Source organism: Rattus norvegicus, chromosome 3 (assembly GCF_021556685.1).
Source record: "Rattus norvegicus strain SHRSP/BbbUtx chromosome 3, alternate assembly SHRSP_T2T, whole genome shotgun sequence".
Lineage (NCBI taxonomy): Eukaryota > Metazoa > Chordata > Mammalia > Rodentia > Muridae > Rattus > Rattus norvegicus.
Window position 1 is genome coordinate 119,840,297 of NC_141536.1, and position 15,722 is coordinate 119,856,018.

Genomic DNA, 15,722 nt, shown 5'->3' on the forward strand with positions numbered 1-15,722 from the left:
TTAAAGGATTTACTATAAAAATAAAATTATGGGGTTGAGGAGATAAAAATTTGCCTCCCTTTGATACTAAATAAAGGAAATTAAGCAAATTGTAAAGTAGTTCTTCCAATGGACCTATGTAATTTAAGTTATAATTTAAAGTTGTATTCTGTTTTTCAGCTCACTTTGTCCTGTCATTTTTGGTCATGAAGTAAGTATATTACTTCAGTTTCATTCAAAAAGTACATCGTTGTCAATATTAATACTTTAAAGTAGTGAGATTCTCTTACCAGTCATTAATATTTTAATATGAATCAGCATTCTATAACAGCAGTTTTCAACCTGTGGGTTGCAATTCATAACAGCAAAATTACAGTTGTGTAGTACTGTACACTGAAATCATTTTTTGGTGGGGTCACCACAACATGAGGAAGTGGATTAAAGGATCACAGTATTAGGGAGGTTGAGAAGCACTGATCTGTAAGTTAATGTAGAAGGCAAATAACATCCCTGAACCTGTCGACAGTTATGGGAAGGGACACTTTTCAAAGTGACGAGACACCAAGTCAGCACCAACAGGTGTTTGGCTTTGTCACTTGGGAGTGGATTGTTGTCTTACAAAGTTTTTCTTAGCAATTTCTAAGATCCTTTTGATTTAAATACTTCTAGCCTTACTATTTGTGTTATAGCAGGTTTTTTTTTTTGTTTTTTTTTTTTTTTTTGGTTCTTTTTTTCGGAGCTGGGGACTGAACCCAGGGCCTTGCGCTTCCTAGGCAAGCGCTCTACCACTGAGCTAAATCCCCAGCCCCGCTTTTTTTCTTTTTAAGAACAGGTTTTCTTTTGTTGCCCCAGATAGCATTGAACCTCATACTCTTCCTGTGTCTGTATCTCAAGTGTTGGGATTGCAGACATGCTTAGCTTTGCTTCTTAAACATTATCAAACAGTAAAGTTATGGTAAAAATATCCTGGCTGGTGGTGTAGCCCAGGGCTGAGCACCTGACTAATCAGGCACTAAGCCTTGGGCTCCATCAGCACTGCAGAGGGGATAGTCTCCAGATAAACTAGTGCTGTAGTCATGAGGAGTGCCTCCTGCTGTAGATATGAGGAGTGTCTCCTGCTAATCATCTTTACATTTCTCTTTCTGTTCTCTCTTCCCACTCTTGAGCTTGTTAAAGCAGGACTGATGTTAGCGCTATTTGGCGGTAGCCAGAAGTACGCAGATGACAAAAACAGGATTCCTATTCGAGGAGACCCACACGTCCTGATTGTTGGAGATCCAGGCTTGGGGAAGAGTCAGATGCTGCAGGTAGAAAATCAGTTATTTGGCACTTTGCTTTTTGTTTACATAATCAGCAGGTGATGTTTCTCAAAGCATGACATGTTTGGGTTGTAGAGGATCTACTTTGTCTAGGGGTATCGAGGTACTGGGGTATCACATGAGTAATACAATGTATCTGGCCTTATTTTCACTTCAAGCTGGCCTCCTGCCACATAGACTACATAGGCATCTTGGTCTGTGGAGGTATTAACTATGATGAGACGCTGTTTTTCTGACAACACCATTATTACACCTAGTAGTGCTAGTCTATTGTGCTGTGACTACAATGACCAGATAGTAAAGGAAGTAAAGATAGATTATGCATTCTGTCCATATAAGTACATAAGCTTCTTACTACTCTTCAGAATATTCTGGTAAAGGTAGGGGAGCCATCTGTATACATCTCCACTGTGTCTCTGAATCCAAACCAATGCAGCTTCTCTGACCAGTCAGTTTTTAGCCACCAAAGAAGGTTTAGTCTCTGCCGGCCAGAGCCTGCTGCTGTTCCCCTCTTAGGTTCACAATGGCCTGTTTGTTGGAAAGCTTTCGGTTTTTTCAGAGTGAAAACTAGTAGGCGGCTGCAGTATCCTCTAGAAGGATGCTCCTCCCCCTTACAAAGGACTCCCTGGTGCTTTGGTGAGTTGAAGTCAGTCATCCAGCAGTTGAGCACTCTGGCTATGTCTCACAGTTATGTTTGAAACTATTTGACCATGGTATAGGCAGCCTGGAGCTATACTTGTATATTTGAAGTTCCCTGAAGGTGGTCCTGATATTTAGACAGGATGGCTGCGATCTTCCCATTGCATTGGCAGCCTGCCATTCTTCCTAACCATGTGTCTTCTTTAGACCCCTTGGCTAAATATTAAACCAGTCATTTTAATTAATATTGCATCCTGTTTGGGTCTCTTTACTCTGTTCCGAGCGCTTGGAACAGCCTGATAGCTGAGGCAGGGTTGCCTAGTTGTAAGTGAAACAAAGTTTATAATAAATCTGAAAGCAGAGGCTGAAGGGATGGCTCATTGGTTAAGAGAACTTGGATCAGGTTCCAGCATCTACATAGCAGATCACAACTATCTGTGTTTCTAGTTTTGGTGGATTTGATGCCCTCCTCTGGCCTCCATGGGCACTACACACATGTGCTGCACTTAATACATGCAGGCAAAATACTCATTGACATAGAAATAAATGAATAGCCAGAGCATTAGACAATAAAAAGAGGTCAAAGGGATACAAATTGGAAAGGAAGAAGTCAAAATATCACTATTTGCAGATGATATCAGAGTATACTTAAGTGACCTCAAGAATTCCACCAGAGAACTCCTACAGCTGATAAACAACTTCAGCAAAGTGCCTGGGTATAAAATTAACTCAAACAAATCAGTAGCCTTCCTCTCCTCAAAGGATAAACAGGCTGAGAAGGAAATTAGGGAAACAACACCCTTCACAATAGTCACAAACAATATAAAATACCTCGGTGTGACTCTAACCAAGCAAGTGAAAAATTTGTATGACAAGAACTTTAAGTCTCTGAAGAATGAAATCGAAAAAGATCTCAGAAGATGGAAAGACCTCCCATGCTCATGGATTGGCAGGATTAACATAGTAAAAATGGCCATTTTGCCAAAAGCAGTCTACAGATTCAATGCAGTCCCTATCAGCATTCCAACCCAATTCTTCAAAGAGTTAGAGCAACTTGCAAATTCATTTGGAATAACAAAAGTCCAGGATAGCGAAAACTGTTCTCAACAATAAAAGAACTTCTGGGGGATTCATCGTCTCTAACCTCAAGCAGTATTACAGAGCAATAGTGATAAAAACTGTATGGTATTGGTACAGAGGCAGGCAGGTAGATCAAAGGAATAGAATTGAAGACCCAGAAATGAACCCACACACCTATGGTCACTTGATCTTTGACAAAGGAGCTAAAACCATCCAGTGGAAAAAAGATAGCATTTTCAGCAAATGGTGCTGGTTTTACTGGCGGTCAGTATGTAGAAGAATGCAAGTCAATCCATTCTTATCACCCGGTATAAAGCTCAAGTTCAAGTGGATTAAGGACCTGCACATCAAATTCCCTATGCTGAATCTAATAGAAGACAAGGTGGGGAAGAGCCTCCAATACATAGGTATAGGGGAAAATTTCCTGAACAAAACACCAATGGCTTATGCTCTAAGATCAAGAATCAACAAATGGGACTTGAAAAAATTGCAAAGCTTCTGTAAAGCAAAGGACATTGTCAATAGGACAAAACAGCAACCAACAGATTCGGAAAAGATCTTTATCAATCCTATATCCGATAGAAGGCTAATATCCATATATACAAATAGCTCAAGAAGTTAGACTCCAGAGAATCAAATAACCCTATTAAATGGGGGACAGAGCTAAACAAAGAATTCTCAACTGAGGAATATTAAATGGCCAAGAAACACCTAAAGAAATGTTCAACATCCTTAGTCATCAGGAAAATGTAAATCAAAACAACTCTGAGATTCCACCTTACACCGGTCAGAATGGCTAAGATCAAAAACTCAGGTGACAACAGATGCTGGTGAGGATGTGGAGAAATAGGAACACTCCTTCATTGTTGGTGGGATTGCAAGCTGGTACAACCACTCTGGAAATCAGTCTGGCAGTTCCTCAGAAAATTGGACATAGTACTACCTGAGGACCCAGTTATACCACTCCTGGGCATGTACCCAAAAGATGCTCCAACATATAACAAAGACACATGCTCCACTATGTTTATAGCAGCCTTATTTATAATAGCCAGAAGCTGGAAAGAACCCAGATGTCCTTCAACAGAGGAATGGATACAGAAATTGTGGTACATTTACATAATGGAGTACTACTCAGCTATTAAAAACAACGGCTTCATGAAATTCTTGGGCAAATGGATGTTAACTAGAACATATCATCCTGAGTGAGGTAACCCAATCACAAAAGAGCACACATACATGTTATGAACTCACTGATAAGTGGATATTAGCCCAAGAGCTCAGAATACCCAAGATACAATCCACAAACCTCATGAAGCTCAATAAGTTGGAAGACCAAAGAGTGATGCTTCAGTCCTTCTTAGAAGGGAGAACAAAATACTCACAGGAGGAAATACAGAGACAAAGTGTGGAGCAGAGACGACCATCCATGGGGATCCATCCCATATACATACAGCCACCAAACCCAGACAATATTGTGGGTGCCAAGAAGTGCATGCTGACTGGAGCCTGATAAATCTGTCTCCTGAGAGGCTCCGCCAGAGCCTGAGAAATACAGAGTCAGATGCTCTCAACCAACCATTGGACTGAAAATGGGGCCCCCAGTGGAGGAGTTAAAAAAAGGAACTGGAGTGGTTTTCAACCCCATAGGAAGAACAACAATATCAACCAATCAGACCCCCCAGAACTCCCAGGGACTAAACCACCAACCAAAGAGTACACATTGGAGGGACCCATGACTCCAGCCACGTATGTATGATGGCCCTATCGGACATCAGTGAGAGGAGAGGCCCTTGGCCCTGAGAAGGCTGAATGCCCCATGTAGGAGAATGCTAGGGTGGGGAGATGGGAGGGAGTTGGTAGGGAATTGGTGGGTGGGTGGGGGAACACTCTCATAGAAGCAATGGGAGGGGGATGGGATAGAGGGTTTCCAGAGGGGAAATCAGGAAAGGGGATAACATTTGAAATATAAGTAAAGAAAATATCCAATTTAAAAAAAGAAATAATAATAAATGTTTGTAAAGGTGAAATGGTTAGCCAGATTGAATAAATAAATATTTTTAAAGGGGAAATGGTTATGCAGGAAAAGGTGCATCCAGGGATCTGAGTTATTGAAGCTTTCTTCTATGGTTTGTGGAATTGTGTGTGTGATTTTTGAATCAGTGTTACACATGTGGAAGCCTGCATTTACTTTCACAGTAACTGATTGTAGCCTCGAATTTTATTTATATGTTTTGTTTATAGTGTGAAATATTTTTATTTTGGCACTTTTTTTTTTTTAGTGTAGAAGTTCCTTTTGGTAAGTGAGTGGTTCCAGAATATATTTATTGGTCCTGAGAAAATGTTAATACCAAGAAAGGACATTGTTAATTTTATTTTAAACATTGAAAGTCTTGGTCAGGCTAGGGCATTGACTCTGGATAAGAGCAGCACCCATGTAAGTAGCTGGGCACGGCCGCACATGCCAGCATCCCCAGTGCTGCTGGGGTCAACCTCAGCAGCTTACTGATCCCAGCCTGGCTGACAGTGACAAACCTCTGGTTCAGTGTGCAGCACTGGCTCACAGCAGTAAAGTGGAGAGTGATGGAGGAAGGCAGCCATCAACTGTATATGCACACACGCACACATACACACACACACACACACACACACACACACACACACACACATACACACACACACACACCAATACCACCAACAACAATAACAACAAAAGTGGAGAGTGATAGAGGAAGGCCATCATTGACTGCACAGGCACACATGCAGGCACACTCGCTTACAAAATCAAAAAACAATTTCAAAGAGCTGTAACATTAGAGGCCACATTTTTAAAGAAATAGAGCACTACTAACAGAACCACTTAACATTACATTCCTACTTTCTTCTGACTACTTAGGAAACCACCTCAGTATCAGCATTGTTAGGATTCTCTAAAAAGACCAAGAGAGAGCTGAGTATATGGCACAGTGGATAGAATGCTTGCCTGGCACACACAGAATGACTACTGTGGTGGTATACTCCACCTCAGTAAAACCAGCACTTCAAGGTCAGCCTCTGCATCACATAGTGAGTGTGAGGACAGTCTCAGCTACATGAGGCCGTCTCGGGGAATTAAAGTGGCCCAGCAATTAAGAGTATTGGCTGTTTTTCTGGAAGACCCAAGTTTAGTTCCCAGTACCCATGTCAGGTGACTCAGAATCACTTTAATTCCAGCCCCAGGAGAACCAGTGCCCTCTTCTGGCTTTTATGGGCATCAGCACATTTGTGATACACACATAAATGCACATCAAAACCTAAAAAGACTTAGCAAGGAAATGAGATGTAGGTTCAGGGATTGATCCATTGACTATGATGGTCAGTGATTCTTTACTGGTGTGGTGTGGTGTGGTGTGGTGTGGTGTGGTGTGTGTGTGTGTGTGTGTGTGTGTGTGTGTGTGTGTGTGTGTGTGAGAGAGAGAGAGAGAGACAGAGACAGAGAGACAGAGAGAGACTGACTGACTGACTGACTGTATGGAAGAAGTCACAATGTCAGGTTTCTTCCTCTGTGACTGCACCTTATTTTGTGAGAGGGGGCCTCTCACTAAACTTTGGAGCTCATTGTTTTGGGTAAACTCTCTGGCAAGCAAGTCCTTGGGATCTGCTTGTTTCCATTCCTGAAGTACTGGGATTATGAACTTATGAACGTTACACTGCTGTGCCCAGCTTTTACAAGGGAGCTGGGGATCCAAACTCAGGTTATCATGCTGCATGGCAAAGACTTTGTCCCCTGAGCCATCTTTTCCAGCCCTCTGAATGATTTTTTAAACCTTTGTTTTAAATAGGCAGCATGCAACGTGGCGCCACGTGGTGTGTATGTTTGTGGAAATACGGCCACCAGCTCTGGTCTGACGGTTACTCTTTCAAAAGACAGTTCCTCAGGAGACTTCGCTTTGGAAGCTGGTGCCCTGGTACTTGGTGACCAAGGTGAGAGACCAAAGGGACTAAAGATTCTGAGGCTTACCATCTTTTTCTTCTTGAAACAGTTGTCTTGCTTTAAAGGTCAGATTGCCTCAGCAGCATCCTCCAGCCTCTGCCAGCTAAGTGCTGGAATTAGAGGCATGTGTCACCACCTCTTGGTCAGTCTCTTTATTTCAGTGAATTTACGTAAAGTTTGAGAGTCATCGCGACAGAACTGTCTCAACCAGTGAATTGACAATGAGTATCGTTTTCAGTAATAATTGAAAATACATCATTTTAAGTATCATTTTATTTCTATTATACAGTTGAAACTGGTGTTATTTATTTTCAGAATCTTGTAGCAAATATGTCAGAATCCAATAATCAGATAAAATATGGATAGTTTCTACAACTCCAGCTCCATAACCTGTTACATTTGTGACTGTTTGCTTGGAGTTTTATGTAAGTCCGGGTGGAGTAGGATTGGACTGTCCTGTGGACTCTCGTGCCTCCTGCCTCCTGTATGTGTACAGTAAGTGCTCATTGAGAGCATTACTATGACTTAGCTCAAAATAATTCTAGTTACCTTGAAGCAGGAAAGAAGATGGATGCTGTCTTTCGTTCTAGAAGGATTGCCCCATGAGTTTACCTTCTCCTTACCTTGGCTACCTTTCTTTTCATAGCAAGTATCACCACGTTTCAATAGTCTGCCTCTTGTGGGACACATGTAATGTAAGCTTCACAAGGGCTAAAAAATTTTAATTTTTGGTGCTGTTCTGCATGCCTAGAATATAGCACTGGTGTACAAATAATAATCAGCAAATACCTCCTGAGGCAAACACTCATCTGGTGTTCCTCAGAAGCAGGAGTGCTTCTGCTGAGATGTCAGGTAGAGGCAATAGTGCTGATACGGATACCTCACTGTCGATCTGCCAGATTTTATTCATTACAAGTCGGATTTAAGATGTGAAATGTTAAGTCAGTGCCATGTCTCACATATATTTAAATAAACTAAACATTATAAGGCTAAACAACACTGTTAGACAAGTAGAAAAGGATTTTACAAGTATAAGAGAGAGATACAAAGGAAAGGTCAACAGAATGAGTTCTAGAAGCAAGAGTACTGTCTACTCTTCCAAAGGACCTGGGTTCATGCTCAGCATCCACATGGCAGCCCATGCAACTCCAGTTCTAGGAGATCCAACACCCCTCAGACATACATGCAGGCAAAACATCAATGCATACAAAGTAAAATAAATAATTATTACTTTAAAAAATAGTATTTTCCTTTAGCATCTGATGAAATGATCAGAAAAAGTTTTAAGTGTTAAGTTTTGTGACTTACATTTGTATTCAGACAGGCAACAGAGTTGAGGATTGTGGTGGTTGTTTGTGCTTTATATCCATGGGCCAGGTGCTGGAGAGATGGCTTAGCAGCTGAGAACACTTGCTGGTCTTTCAGATGACTCAGGTTCACTTCCCAGCACCCACATGGCAACTTAAACTATCTCTAACAGGCCCAGGAGGTCTGAGACTCTCTTCTGGCCTCAGTACCCACTGGTCACACGTCATTCATAAATATACATACAGGTAAAACACAAAATAAAAATCTTAAAAAAAAAGTGCAGTAGAAGTTTCCTGTCTAAGCAAACAACAAGAAATCCAACAAGAAATGAAGATTACCCAGGAAGTGTTGATGAGCACGTGAGTTTTATGAGATTAGAATGAGGTACGATGATCTCCAGGCAGTGGAGCAGTAACCTTTTATTGCAGCACATGGCCTGCTCTGCAGAACTAGTTCCAGGACCACCAGGGCTACACACAAACTGTTTTAAAAACACAAACAAAAATTGATTAATACACAAAACTGACCCTGCCAAACGAGAGAAGAGATAAAGAGGAGAGGCTCACAGTAACTCCAGCGACTACAGAGAAAAAAACACAGTTGCAGAGGTAACAAAGGAAACAACACACTGGCTCCATGAAGTAGGAACCTCGAAGTAGCACCAGGATTAACCTCAAGGGCGTGAGAGAGCCCTGACTCTAAGATGCCTTGGGTTCAAGGCCAGCACCACAAAATAGATGTATAGATCTTGAAATGTAGACAAGCTAATGAGCAGTCACTCCTATGTGCTTAGCTGGCTAGGATTTGGTGGCCACAGAATACAGGTGAGTTAACCAGAGAGCCCCTAACTGGTGTGAAGAAGTAGGAGAAAGCTTACAAGAGTGGTGAGGATCCCCAGGGACTTGTGCTTTGGAAGTCTCATCCCCGGTACTCAAAATCCTTCAACAGTGGTGCTGTTACGTGTTCCACATGTGCCATCAGTACCTCCTGTTACTGGGCCATGTTGAGTCTTCTGAGTGTGGAGCTCTGTGTGCTCTTCTGCCCAAACTGCTGCACACAGCCTACCTAAGACTCAGTTCAAGGAGCACCTTTTCCATGAGCCCTTTCATTCCCCTATTCTAACTGTATTCTGTTTCAGAAAGCTGCTACACAGTCCTGTGCGCACACACACACACACACACACACACACACACACACTCACACACCCCACACCACACCCAGCTCCCCACACAGGGCTTCACTGTGTAGTGCTGACTGTCCTGGAACTCTCTGTAGTCCAGGCTGGCCTCAAACTCAAGAGGTTCATCTGCCTTTTCCCTACCTAGTTTGGAGAGTACATTTCTTAGATGTTTGTGTCTTACCTAACTGGTTCTCTTGATCCTTTTAAGACTTGTATATCTTCATGTTTGGGGCTGCCACATGTGCTACCCATGGAGGGTGGAGAACAAGTCATAGCACAAAGTTTAGTAATGAGACCGATGCATCATTTGCTGTAAAATATGGCAGTCATGAATGACATTTGATAATTTTAAATTCTAAAATTAAATGGAAAGAACTTCTTACAAATTTGGAAGCTGACCAGAGAAAGGTGTTTTGTCTGTTTTTCTACTGTGCTTGTAGGCATTTGTGGAATAGATGAATTTGATAAAATGGGGAATCAGCATCAAGCCTTGTTAGAAGCCATGGAACAGCAGAGCATTAGCCTTGCTAAGGCCGGTGTGGTTTGCAGCCTCCCTGCAAGAACCTCCATTATTGCTGCGGCAAATCCAGTCGGAGGACACTACAATAAAGCGAGGACAGTTTCTGAGAATTTAAAGTAAGTTTCTTCAAGTGTATATCTGTGAGTCAGTAAGGAAAGGATAATTGAGTATCAGTAGATAGCCCATAGAAGTCAGAGGTCTCCAGTAATGTACAGAAATGTGCTTAAATCCTGAAGACAGTGAGGTTGCCCTGATAGCCTACGCGGAACTGGCCAAGGTTTTAGATCAGTTGTCAGTGTTAAGGGAGTGGGAAAGAATCTACACATCAGCGTGTTGAAAACCACCATGAATTATTGTGTACGTGCTGTTTAGCCCCTTTGCTTAGGAAACCCTTGGTGTAGTCAACAACCCCATAGACATACTTGTGAATGTGTATTGCATTGCTTATCATCAAAACCAGAAATTGTTTTAAGCCTCAGTAAGGCTCATTGCAGATACTGCTTCTTTCCCTGCTTCCTAGGATGGGGAGTGCCCTGCTGTCCAGGTTCGATTTGGTCTTTATCTTGTTAGATACACCAAATGAACAGCACGACCACTTACTTTCTGAACATGTGATCGCAATAAGAGCTGGGAAGCAGAGAGCGGTTAGCAGTGCCACAGTCTCTCGTGTGCTCAGTCAAGACTCAAATACTTCTGTACTTGAAGTGGTTTCCGAGAAACCGTTATCAGAAAGACTAAAGGTATACATGTTTGCTCAATATTTCCTTTCATTCTAGCTTAAATGTGCAAATTCAGTGTGCGATGGGGCTGCAGGTATGTCTTAGTGGTATAGTGTGTTCATCACGCACAGGGCTCGCTCTGGATTTAGACCTCAGCATCTACCACCAACCAGTAGCACTCTCCTTTGTCCTTGTGCCTGGACATTTACAGCTTTGGGACCTTCTGAGGCAGCACTTCCCTCACCTGTGGGTCACAACCCCTTTGGGGAGACACACATTAGAGAGCCTGCATCTCAGATACGTACATTACAACTCACAGCAGTAGCAAAATTAAAGTTATGAAGTAACAGCAGAATTTATGGGGAAAGGGGTCACCACAACATGAGGAACTGTGTTAGCGGGTCATGGCATTAGTGAGGTTGAGAACCACTGATCTAACTATGGTGATTGGAGCTATAACCGTAGTGCTTGGTTTATTTGGAGAAGCTTTATTTACCTAAACAAGCTAGGATTTTCAGCCATTTTTTTTCATCATATCCTAGGTGGCTCCTGGAGAAAAGACAGATCCGATTCCACATCAGCTGCTGAGGAAGTACATAGGCTATGCACGGCAGTATGTCCATCCAAGGTTATCCACGGAAGCTGCTCAGGCTCTTCAGGATTTCTACCTGGAGCTGCGCAAGCAGAGCCAGCGCGTGGGCAGCTCGCCCATCACCACTCGGCAGCTGGAATCTTTGATCCGTCTGACGGAGGTTTGCGTATTTTGCATTCGTGCCTTTTGTGACTAGAGGAAAAGGGGAGGAGCTCAGCCTAACGACACAAACCTATAAGCTCCGTTGTTCAGGATTCTGACTTTGTATGAGACCTGTCTCAAAGTAAAAGGAGAGAAAAGATGTGGTGTCGTTCAGTGGTCTTGAGTGCTCGCTCAGCCCGTGCCAGGCCCTAGGTTCAGTCTCCAGCCCTGAAGGGAGACTGAGGGTGTGCACATGCGCTCGCATGTGCGTGTGTGTGTGTGTGTGTGTGTGTGTGTGTCTGTCTGTGTGTTACATTATGATTTCTCCTTTGATTAGTTTTCTTCACTATTATCCTAGGAGACATCAAAAGTGGGTGAATAAAAAGTTCTTTTAGGGGGTTGGGGATTTAGCTCAGTGGTAGAGCGCTTGCCTAGCAACCGCAAGGCCCTGGGTTCGGTCCCCAGCTCCGGAAAAAAAGAAAAAAAAAAGTTCTTTTAGAAGATTGAGTCACTTTTGTAACATAGTAAAGCTACAGATTTCTTTCTAGGCAAAGGACCAGTTATTCCAAGCAGCGTTTATTTAATTTTTTTAAATGGCACTGTAGATTTCTAAAGTGTCTGAAAAGTGGTGGGATTACCTAGAATCCTGGGCTCCCAGTTTGAGCATATGGGAATGTGGACTCTGCCGAGTGTCTTGACCATTTGCTTACGTGACAGGTCTGTAGGCGTGGGCAACCCTTCTAAGAGCAGGACTGTTGTCACATTGCAGGGTGCTCTGAGCACTGCTGCAGGTACAGCTAGCTGTGTCGGATGTTAAGGTTCTTTTGATCCTAAAATATGGCTGACGCCTCTGTTATTTTAGTTCATATAAACTGATTTCCTGATAGTAAAAGGCAAGAGAAAACACATTTTCGTAACAAAATCTCCTGAAATAAACACTCACAAAACATATTAGTAGGTGAAAGTAAATTTTGGCTATATTTTAAGCCATTTGTATACTTTTCTACTGTTTAAAAACTCTTTTTAGTCTTTGAACTGCCTGCATGCATACAGTGTATTTTAACATCTTCAGTACCTAGCCCTCCTTATGCAATGGCTGATTAAGCTTTGGTACAAGCCTCTGCGTAAATGGTGGAAGTCTTTGTCTTTCATTGTACAATAGTTGTTTCCTTTCACAGGCACGAGCAAGGTTAGAATTGAGAGAGGAAGCAACTAAAGAAGACGCTGAAGATATAATTGAAATTATGAAGCATAGGTAAGATCAGCACTAATGTTTTTATGTGGTGGGGGGCAGTGCATCTGCACGTGTGGACATCCAAGGACAACTTCTGGAAGTCAGTTCTTCCTTCCTCTACATGGGTCCCAGGGATTGAACTCACAGTCTTGGCAACACCTTTACCTGCGCAGTCATCTTGCTGCCCCTTGCTTAATTTTTTTAGGAATCTGTTTTTTCCCCTTCTCTTTTTCACCTCTCTTCCCAATCCTTTATCCTTCCTCCCCTCCCCTTCTCCTTTCTCTCTATCTCCTCTTTTCTCTGTCCTTTCTTCCTTCCGTTTGGTATTTTGTTAGGTGATACCTGTTTCTTCAAAGGCAGATGTATAGATACGAGTTTGCTTCATGTCAGAATCAGCGTGCTTTGCTAGTTCCTCTCTGCTCCTGAATAACAGTTTTATACAGTTGAATAACAAGGATTTTGCAGTCCAACTTGAGACCGCCATGGCAGGTTTTACCACGGGGGTCACAAGGTGGCTCAGCGCAGTAACAGTGCCTGGCATACAAATCAGATGACTTGATGCCTGGAAACAAAGTAAATGTGGAAGGAGAGAAATAACTCCACAGAGCTGCTCTCCGATCTCACACTTGTGTTGGAGCATGTGTACACACAATTATAGTGTTCTCCAGTGCTAGTGCGGTGCATGCTAGTGGACACTACTGTCTGCCAGATTTGACCCTGTGAAGGTGAGACTGCATAGGTCCTCCTCCTCCGACTCAAGGCCATAAACTGAGGTCAGATCAGAAGTTACAAAAAAGTCTTAGGGTCTGGCACTTATTGCTGTCCTGATCAATAGGGGGTGGAGCTCATGATCATTTTCTCCCTTCCCCTGTAGGGAGACTTCACCTCACTTTGCTTGTGCTCACGCTTGTTCTGTGTCTGTGGCTCCTTTCCTCTGCTTATGGGCAGAAGGGCACCCTGCTGCCCCTAAGGCCTGAGCTACATCTGCTGCTTGTTTCCTGACTTCATAGGCAGTCTGTGGAAGGAGACTTTTCTCTTTAATTCAGTATGTCAGCAACAAGAGGAGAGAATTGTTTGATCTAAGTGCCTGGATTATCTGGCATTCTCAGAGATGGAGAGCCAGCTAAACACATCACATTGAGATTTGTTAGACTTACCATGCTTTCTCAGTCTATGAGAACGAGGACCTCCTCTTTTACCAGGGTCTTCCAGGGCCAGAATCATGGCTGGCACATGGTATTAAATGTCCTTCATTACTCAAAAATGTTTGCCCTTTTGCAGTTCCTATCTCTTCTGCTTCATTGAAACCATGGTTAATGTGTTATACCTATAAAATTACGTTTGCAACTGGGAAGCAGAAGACGGAGCAAGCAAAGTCTAAACCGTAACATAGTTCATCTGAGTTAGCAGAGTTAACATTTTTGGAAAGTAAACATTTTTATTTAGTAAATAGTTTCTGTTTACTAAATAACGTTTACAATCGTGAAAATATTGTAGGAAGAAGAATAGCGCTACTTCCTGAGATTAGGTTGCTGAGAGCTTTTCTACTTCGGGGAAGTCTGCCAGATAGTGTACAATTTGGTTTTCAAGTGGAAGCAAGGTAGCATGGATTAAATTCCCAGGTGTCAGTTATTAGTGTAACATTTGGTCTTCATCGTACTTTATGCACATTTCTGTTTTAGAGTTTCTCATCTACTAAGGAACAGATCGTGACTATCAAGGTCATCCCTAAGGACTCCTTAAGCATAATGCTAGTCACTGTCAAGATCCTGAGGACTTCTTGAGGACAGTGCTGATCTGTCCTAGTGGGTGACCAGTACATATTTGATAGTTCCTGAGTAAACACTGCCTGCTAAGCTGCGAATGGGATCTTATGTCCCATTGTACAGATGGGAATCAGCAGTCGAGCTGGATTTACAGGGCAGGCAATGCCATCTGTAATGGGTGTTGAAGTGTTTATTTTTGGCGTTGGGGATTTGGCTCAGTGGTAGAGCGCTTGCCTAGCAAGCACAAGGCCCTGGGTTGGTCCCCAGCTCCGAAAAAAAGATTTAAAAAAAAAAAAAAAGTTTATTTTTAAGATTTCTTTATGGGTGTGGGCATTTTGCCTGCACAGTGCCCTCAAGAGGCCAGAATAGAGGATGAAATCCCATGGAGTTGTGGGTGCTTTTAAACCCCAGTCCTCTGCAAGAGCAGTCTGTGATCTAAACTATGGAGCTGTTTCTCCAGCCCCCCTAGTGTTTTAAACATCTTTTCTTTGTAGATGCTGTGGTAGGAAATAATAACACACCCTTACCTAGGAAACCTCAAAATATTGTGTTCAGAAATTTTAGTTTTATAAATCAGAAACGATGTTTTTGGTTAAGTTTAAGTTTTTGGTTAAATGTTTTTGGTTTCAACTCTACAGTTTACATTTCATATTTACAAATTTGTTTTGGTGTTTTGAGATAGGATCCCTCCCTCCACATCCCTAACTGGCCTGGTACTTGATGTATTTCGGCTATCTTTAAACTCAAGGGAGTTCTTACGCCTTAGCTCCTGAGTACTGAGATTACAGGCATTTACTCCTACTCCTGGCAAAAGTTTTTGGTTGTGGTTTTGTTCTTTTAAAAAAAATCAGTAATTGTGTTCAAACTACTTTCATGTCAATCTATATAATAATGGATTTAAAGTAGCCAAGTCTCACAGCCACTCCCAGACTTCTATTACGAATTGGAAACCCAGCCCAAAAATTTCTGTAGCCCTGCCATGTGAGATAATCAGCTAATCCTTTCTTTTCCATCTTTAAGCATGCTAGGAACTTACTCAGATGAATTTGGAAACCTGGACTTTGAGCGATCCCAGCATGGCTCTGGAATGAGCAACAGGTCAACAGCTAAAAGATTTATTTCTGCTCTCAACAGCATTGCTGAAAGAACGTATAACAACATATTTCAATTTCATCAACTTCGTCAGATTGCTAAAGAGCTAAACATTCAGGTAGGATGACCTAAATACTGAGGTCAGTGTCAGAGGGTTCTCCTTAATACAACAAAACTGCTTGT

The 15,722-nt window shown here is 42.3% G+C and overlaps 1 protein-coding gene across 5 annotated transcripts in view; it reads left to right on the forward strand.

Moving 5' to 3' along the window:
- Window positions 1–15,722, forward strand: part of Mcm8 (minichromosome maintenance 8 homologous recombination repair factor) — a 30,199-nt gene that overhangs the window by 13,330 nt on the left and 1,147 nt on the right. For all 5 annotated transcript variants that reach the window (NR_197230.1, XM_087650977.1, NM_001106514.1 and 2 more), the window contains 8 exon segments: window positions 160–190; window positions 1,146–1,286; window positions 6,836–6,977; window positions 9,916–10,111; window positions 10,516–10,735; window positions 11,257–11,466; window positions 12,626–12,702; window positions 15,468–15,657. Coding sequence is in view for 4 of the 5 variants with exons in the window: in XM_087650977.1 (XP_087507103.1) it covers window positions 160–190; window positions 1,146–1,286; window positions 6,836–6,977; window positions 9,916–10,111; window positions 10,516–10,735; window positions 11,257–11,466; window positions 12,626–12,702; window positions 15,468–15,657 (1,207 nt within the window). In the remaining variant the exon portion in view is untranslated.